Source organism: Salvia hispanica, chromosome 6 (assembly GCF_023119035.1).
Source record: "Salvia hispanica cultivar TCC Black 2014 chromosome 6, UniMelb_Shisp_WGS_1.0, whole genome shotgun sequence".
In the NCBI taxonomy this organism is placed as follows: Eukaryota; Viridiplantae; Streptophyta; class Magnoliopsida; order Lamiales; family Lamiaceae; genus Salvia; species Salvia hispanica.
The window spans coordinates 26920100-26928597 of record NC_062970.1 but is presented as its reverse complement, the minus strand read 5'-3'; the positions used below and the strand labels follow the sequence as shown (position 1 = coordinate 26928597).

Below are 8498 nucleotides of genomic sequence, written 5' to 3'. Positions count from 1 at the left end.
GGAATTTGTATAACCATAACTGTGAACGCACATCCCTGGGATTCCCTTATCTCTATCATTTGTCTCCGTGTTTTATTTGCAATCAGTTGTTAATCGCTTTTCAAATCTTTTCAGTTTTCAAAAGTTTCCATAATTCTCTTGTTCTTCCAGATAGTAATTGAGTCTTAGTAGGAGATAGACACTTTGTGTTTGTCTTCCTCGTGTTCGATATCTGGTACGGACCTTTAGCTATACTATATATACTATGTATACTTGCAGGTCTATTTAGTGCTAAAAAATAGTGCATCAAGTTTTTGGCGCTGTTGCCGGGGAGACAATTCACTTTGGAGTGATATCTTCAAACGGATTTTACTACTTTGGATTTTAATTGCTTTTTGTTTTTATTTTTATTTTTAGTTTTAATTTGTTTTTGTTTTTTATTCTTGCAGATTTTGTATGCTAACGCGCTTTGGGAAGGACAGCCTAGAACCGCTCGATTTAGAACTTGAAAGAACTCGTAGGAAAATAAGGAGTGAAAAAAGATCAGGATCGATGGGTGACAAAAAGGACCTCGAAAAATTGCAGGAGATAGTCCAGATGTTGATAGACGAGAGAGATGCGGAAAGGGCAGCTCGAGAGGCGCTGGAAAAGAAGAACAAAGAAATACTACCCGTGATGAACATGTTCAATCATGGGAATACGATTACTTTTCCCGAAGGTCCTCGTATTGATGCTAACAACTTCGAGTTATGCATGACCCTTATACAGAGGGTCGAGCAAACTCCTTTTGCAGATAGGGCCGCCGAGGACGCCAACCGCCATCTCTCCAAATTTGTGGAAATCGCAAACACACCCAAGTTAAATGGTGTCGACGACAATGCCAAAAGGGTATGACTCTTTCCCTTTTCATTGACTGATTATGCTAAAGAGTGGTTTGAGTGTATGCCCCTCATTTGTCTCCGTGTTTTATTTGCAATCAATTGTTAATTGCTTTTCAAATCTTTTCAGTTTTCAAATGTTTCCAAAATTCTCTTGTTCTTCCAGATAGTAATTGAGTCTTAGTAGGAGATAGACACTTTGTGTTTGCCTTCCCCGTGTTCGATATCCGGTACTGACCTTTAGCTATACTATATATACTCTGTATACTTGCAGGTTTATTTAGTGCTAAAAAATAGTGCATCACTAAGACAGTTTCAATAGCTGCAAGGTTAAGTCTGATTATAGCAAGTTAAGGCCTTTTGGCTGCAAGGTTTTGCACATCATAAGAAAGTTAAGCTTGATGCAAGAGCTTTGCAATGCATCATGATGGGTTATCAGAAAGGTGTGAAAGGCTATAGGCACTGGTGTATAGAGCCTGGGCAACACAAGATATTGGTAAGCAGGGATGTGGTGTTCTTAGAAGAAAACATGCCTCTTCTGGAGCTCAAACTCAGAAGTAAAGGGAGCTCCTCTGCTGATCCAGTTGATACTCATTTTGAGGTGGAGGGATTGGCATCTGGTAGTAAAAGTCTGGATCAAAATGAGATCATGGATACCAATGCTAGTTCTGATGATGATAGTGACAATGCTCCACAACATGTTAATCAAGATCAGGGGCAAGACCTCAAAGATTATTAGTTGGCCAGAGATTATCAGTTGGCCAGAGACAGAACAAGAAGAACCAATATAAGGCCACTAGCAAGATATGATGATTCTGAGATGTTATTCTATATCCTCCACATTGCTGAGTGGATGGAGTTTTGTGAGCCAGCTTCTTACACTGAGGCAATCACTGGAGCAGACTCTAAGCTCTAGTATCAAGCAATGAAAGATGAGATTGATTCACTGATAAAGAATAAGACATGGGTGCTGGTTGACAAAGCTTAGTTCAGAAAAGTGATTGGTTGCAAATGGGTGTTCAAAAAGAAGCTTGAGTCTTCTGAGATTGGAGAGGTGAGTTTCAAAGCTAGGCTTGTAGCCAAGGGTTTCAACCAACAAGAGGGGGTTGACTTTAATGAAGTCTTTTCTCCAGTTGTTAAGCATAGCTCCATCAGAGTCTTACTGTCTATTGTGGCCTAAAGAAACCGGGAATCGGAGCAGTTGGATGTAAAAGCTGCATTCTTGAATGGAGACCTGGAAGAGACAATATACATGATGCAGCCGCAAAGCTTTGAGGTCCCTGGATCAAAGGAGAAGTTGTGCATGCTCAAGAAGAGCATTTATGGCCTCAAACAAAGTAGCAGGCACTGGTACTTGAAGTTTGGAGGGAGTCTCTTGGATCTGGGGTTCTCTATGTCTCAGTATGATAGTTGTGTTTTTGTGAAAAGGCAGGAAGGCAAAGGGCCAATATATCTTCTACTCTATGTAGATGATATGTTGCTAACTTGTGAAGACATGCATGAGTTAGAGATTGTGAAGACTCAATTGAAAGAACATTTTGAAATGAAGGATCTGGGCTCTGCTAAAAAGGATCCTTGGGATGGATATAGTCAGAGATAGAGGCAGTAAGAAGCTTTGGTTGTTCCAAACTGACTATATTTGAAAACACTAAAGAAGTTCAAGACAGAGAACCTGAGAAAGGCCTCTACTCCACTAGTTGCTCACTTTAAATTGTCTAAGGATCAGAGGGCAGAAAGTGAGGAAGAAAAGAAGGAAATGGATCTGATCCCATACTCCAACATAGTTGGGAGTATGATATACATGATGATTTGTACTAGGCCGGATATGGCCCATGCCATAAGCACCACCAGCAGATACATGTCAGGTTTTGGGAGACAGCACTGGGCTTCTCTGAAGTTGACATTGAGGTATCTAAGAGGATCTGATAAGTTAGGAATCTTGTTTGAGGGTGGTAGTCAAATTAAGGAGGAGCCTTTGATGGGTTTTTGTGACTCGGATTATGCAGCAAGTCTAGACACTAGAAAGTCTCAAACATGCTACATCTTTACTTTATATGGATCAGCTGTGTGTTGGAAGTCTAGTTTGCTGAGTGTAGTGGCTTTATCTACCATGGAAGTAGAGTATATGGATTTAACCTCGGCTGTAAAGGAAAGCAAGTGGCTAATGGGGCTTATATCTGATTTTGGTATAAAGCAAAAGGGTGTAACAATCCACTGTGACAACAGTGGAGCTATCTGTCTGGCAAGGCACCAAATATTCCATGAGAGGAGCAAACACATCGATGTTAGACTTAATTTCATAAGGGATGAGGTGGAGAGTAGCAGAGTAAGGGTGGCAAAGATAGACAAAGCTCACATCCCGGCTGACATGCTTATAAAGCCACTGAGTAAAGAGAAGTTTGAATACTGCTGCAGGCTTGTGAATTTGCTCAATGTTGACCAAGGACTCTGAGTTGCGGTGATGACCAAGGTGGAGATTATTATGGATCATGGTCATGCACACTAGCTGATGGTGCATGGGAGCAAGGTGGAGCTGCAGCATATGGAATCAAGACTTAGACTAACTTTTGACCTGGCATCTAGCCGTTCGAAGTTAGTTGCTCTAGCTGTTGTAACCGATTGAGTGTAGCTCTCATACACTCTTATTTTAGCTAGAGTATAAGTAGTGTAAATAGATTCATTGAGAAGTAGTTCTGCAGTTGTAACTTCATTTAGTTTCTCTCTTGATCATTCAATAAGAAGTTCACATTCTCTGCAACATCTCTTCATTTACAACCCTCTTTCCATACTTAGATTAACTTTCTTGTTCGAGTGCTTCTTTGTTTCAACAAATAAGCTACACATAGGAAAACAAAAAACCGAATTCAACAGATTGAATTTGTGAAAAAGAAGAGAGAAGACAAAACAAGTTTAATTGGTTAGAAACAAACAGAGGTTTCCAAGGTGTCGCTAGATTCACATACGTGTAGAACCCAACGGGTCGTTGGCTTATGCAAGTTTTTTTTGTTTCAGTTCCGAGCTATTTTAGGCCCTTATCCAGTGTTTTACTCCTTATCTTTGAGCTTTAACTTTTGGCAATGTAATCATTTCAAGTTGAGTCTAAACTTTATGGGGGTAATTACACGACTCATACGAAATGTTTCACATTGATTCAGGAAGTTTGATGTTTACTCCCACCGTCCCAACTAAGTTGAGGCATTCTGTTTGGCACATGCATTACGGAATTGTGGTAAATGAGTTAAATAAAGGTAAAATGAAATATATGAGGGAGGAATAAAGTACTCCCTTCGTCCCTGAAAATTTTTCACTTATTTCTTTTTTCGTCCGTCTCTTAAAATTTGTCACTTTTCACTTTTACCATTTTTGGTAGTAAAACCTACATTTCACTAACTCATTCCCACTCACATTTTATTTTAAAATTAATATGTAAAAGTAGAATCCACATGTCACTAACTTTTTCAACCCACTTTCTATTACATTTCTTAAAACCCGTGCTGGATCAAATGGTGACGAATTTTGAGGGACGGAGGGAGTAGGAGATAAGAGAGACTAAATAGGAGAGAGAGAAAAAGCAAGAGTGATTAGGTGTATTTTTTGTCAAAAAAATGAAATGACTCATTTTAGTTGGGACATCCAAAAAGGAATCCTACGACTCAACTTAGTTGGGATGAGAGTACAAAAGGTCTCATTCGTATTTCAATTTAATACAATATGATATTTATGTTTAGACGTCCTTTCAATTTAATACATTATGATATTAAAACCCTAGGATTTTACTCTATACAAAATTAGATTTAAATACAAAAACGCAGAACAATATCAAGCGTAGAACATTTTAAGGTCATTGTTAGTTTACTTTTAGGTCATTCTAACAAAGGATGACCTAAAATGATCTTAACATGAGACTCAAATCTTATAATATGACCTAAAATGCTCTCTCTTCTCTCACCAACAAAATTCTCTATCTTCTCTCACCAACAAAATGCTCTCTCTTCTCTATTAGGGGTGCATTAAGGTCCTTACACCCCTTTAGTCTTAAACAAAACTCCAATATAAGCCCTTGGATTAAATAAATGCTCTCTTCTCTAACCATAAAAAATGCTCTCTCTTCTCTCTCTCAATTCTCCATTTCAAAAACCCTAAACAGCCGCTGCCAATCGAAGATTTCTAGTTCTGCTCCGCTTCTGGATCGGTTCTCTATGTCTTTGAGAATTGATGGACCCTATTCTGTGATCTACATCTATGTTGCTGAAGATATGCAGATGCACCACGCCACTGACAAAAGAAAGAAGCTCTACCTCCCAGCCAAAAACTAGAGAATCGCGTTGGGATGTTGTCAAGGAAGATTGATTTCTTTCTTTACTGACTGCAGATTCCATGCAAAACTCATCTCGAATTTGTATTTGGCAGCGGGTAAAAGGTTAGAACTTATGTGATAAGGCTAATTTCATGCATTGGTTATAGGGTAAATTATGTAATTTCTTGGGTCTAACAAGGTTTTGTAAGCCAAGTGTGTAGAGAAAAATGCCAGATCCAGGAAGGAAGGGGAAGATTTCCTGGAGAAGGAGTCTGGCAGAGAAAGTGAGCAGAAAGAAGAAAATTCATCAGACGGAGGAGCATCCTAGACGAAGGGCAGAATGGGGAATTCAAGGAAGGATCTAGAAGCTCAACTTCTTATAAATAATAGCACGCGAGAAGCATTTCACAATCATCCATCATCTTTTTAGCTCTTAGCTCATTTTTCTCACACACTACACACACATCAAGGGGTACCAAAATTTGGGGGTTCGGTTCATAGTTTGGGGATCAGTTGTGCAACACCGTCTCTACGCGAGGCGAAGATACAATTTACAGTTTCTGTTTTAACTTTCCGTTTCTGAATTTCCTGAGTCTTATTTTGCTGAATATCTGTTGAGTCTGCATTTGTTTTTGCTATGGAAACCTCTCTTATGTTTTCGTTTCATGTTTATGTTGCTTACTGTTTTACCTTGGATGCTTTTCGCACTTGATCTGGGTTTTTTGAAGTGAATGGTGTTGAATTGTGGTTGTCGGTTGAATTTTGGTTGGATCGTTGAAGTAGGAGATGGGAATTATCGTGGTTTGTTATGGATGGCTTGGATCCAGAGCAGATGAAGCGTCCGATGCCTAGATCTGTTATAATTCTGCATGGTTTTTGATGTTTGGTCCTGTTTTCTCATTTACCTCGTCTAGTGATAGTAGATCTGTTTAATTTTCGTAGTTAATCGTAGTTAAATGGTTTAATTCAGCTTGCTCTGTTTCGTTTTCTAGTTTACTCTGTTTTTCTCTGCATTTTGTGATCAAGGATCGTTAGAGAAGATGAAGCTAGTTGTTAGTTGAACCAAAGTAATCAAGGGAGTTCTTATGTGCAACCACACCAGAGGAATGTCATTGGGAACAATCAGAATTTCCAGCCCAACCACCAAGGGAATCAAGGGTCAGGAAACCAGTTTAGCAACAATCAGGGAGGTCAAGGGAGCTACCGCCAAAATCAGGGGAGTGGACCAAACCATAACCAAGGGTCAAGTTCCAATCAGCCCAACTATAGGTCCCAGAGGAATCTAGATGACATGGTGCATGACCTAGTCAACTCTTAACAACACATGCAGAATAACATGCAATCCAACAATGATGTGGTGCATAAACTTCGGGATGCACAACAGGAGCAAAAGGCTGCCATGGACATGTTGAGTGAGATGCGAGAAAATGAAGGAAGGATACCAGCCTCGGTAAAACCACCTGATCGGGCAAAACATCAGTCAAATTACTCTGAGATCAGGACATGGCTATGAAGGTCTAGTAATGAAGAATGATGGGAATGTGCCCCCATGATAAACAAGGAGGATGAGATTTTTGTCCCTGACCAAAGAAGTACTGAGATAAGGAGCACCAGAGTAGAAGACGATCTTCAAAAAGGTGATCTGGAGAAGCCGCTACCTCATATGGCTGATCCATTTTTCCTAGACCCAGAGCCAGAGGTGGAGAGTGAAGAGATTAGGAAAGAAACTGGAGAACCCTCAGCTGGAGGTTCCGTGGGAACATTGAAACGCATGAAGCTGTTTCCTTACCGAGGGGAGGCTAAGAAGAAGAAGGATGATACCGAAGACTTTATGGAGATTTTTGGCAAACTGGAGATAAACTTGCCGTTTCTGCAGGCTCTGAAATTTCCTACTTTTAGCAAGTTCATCAAGGAATTCATTGCTGGGAAAACCAAACCTGATGGGAAGATAGTGATAGGAGAAAACGTGTCAGCTGTGATACAAAAGAGAAGAATGCCTTCAAAATGCACAGGCCCAGGTATGTTCACCATACCTATTTCCTTGGGTGACATAAAGATTGAACATGTTGTGTGTGATCTAGGTGCATCAATAAATGTTTTACCGCTTTCAATATATAAGAAGTTAATAGGGGTTAGTCTGGTTGACACGAAGGTGGTAATTCAACTGGCTGATGGAACATGCATTTCCCCCAAAGGTGTACTGAAAAATGTAATAGTCAAAGTGCACGATTTCCTGTATCCTGCTGATTTTCATGTGATAAAAATGAGTGATAATGAATCTGCTGAGTCTAGCGGCGTGCTTTTAGGTAGACCGTTTTTATGCACCGCTAAGACTATAATTGATGTGTTTGATGGAACCAGATGCCTGGATTATCATGGGAAGAAATACACATTTAGGATTGATGAAGCTATGAAAAAACCATTGGATGTTGAAAATTTGCATGCTATCGAGGTTATTAACCCCCTGGTCCAGGAATATCTTGAGACTGAGTTAATGCAGGAACAGATTGACAATTCAGAAATAAGCCACTCTATTGATAAGGAGGTAGTGGGTTGGTGTGAAGCAATGCACACAAAAGAGTTGACAGACGAGGAGCTAGCCAATGCTATTTCGGAGTTTTGTAAGGATCTGAAATTAGCCAATTCAAGGGGATCAACCCATGTGGCTAGTATGGAAGATTCTTCTAGGTCAGGGAAGGAATTGATATCTAATGCGACAGAGAAAAATCCCTTGACCCAGGAAGAGAGTATACCCAAGAAAGAATTGAAAACGTTTCCGCCAGGTCTAAAGTATGCATATCTAGAGGAGAATGAGACATATCCAGTCATCGTCAATAGCAACTTGACCAAGGAACAAGAAAAGGAAGTACTGGAGGTGATCAGAAGGAACAAGAAAGCTAATGATGGACTCTCTCAGACCTAGTATGAATTAGTCCCGATCTTTGCATGCACCATATCATGTTGGAAGAAGGTGCAAAGGCTCGAAGAGACCCACAATGTAAGCTAAATCCGAACATGAGGGAGGAAGTTCTAAAGGAGGTTTTGAAGTTGTTGTCCCTAGGAATCATCTATTCCATCCCGGATAGTGAATGGGTCAGTCCAGTCTACATGATGCCCAAGAAGTTAGGTATACAAGTAGTCAAGAATGATAAAAATGAGTTGGTGCCGACTCGGCTGCTGACTGGATGGAGAATGTGCATCGACTATCGGAAGCTGAATGAGGCCACTAGAAAGGATCACTTTCAATTACCTTTCATCGAATGTTAGAGAGACTGGCTGGAAAACAGTATTTTTGTTTCCTTGACGGATACAATGGGTATTTTCAAATCTATGTAGACCCCGAC

General features: G+C 40.1%; 1 protein-coding gene across 1 annotated transcript; it reads left to right on the top strand.

Annotated features, from left to right (window-relative positions):
• The first annotated feature begins 6703 nt into the window (after positions 1-6703).
• Positions 6704-8077, top strand: LOC125195040. Its single transcript, XM_048093245.1, has one exon. The coding sequence runs from the start codon at positions 6704-6706 to the stop codon at positions 8075-8077; it is 1374 nt and encodes a 457-aa protein (XP_047949202.1).
• The last annotated feature ends 421 nt before the right edge of the window (positions 8078-8498 follow it).

What these genes read in the sequence shown, in the direction of transcription:
- LOC125195040 (XM_048093245.1), top strand. Translation starts at nt 6,704, where the DNA reads ATGATAAACAAGGAGGATGAGATTTTTGTCCCTGACCAAAGAAGTACT.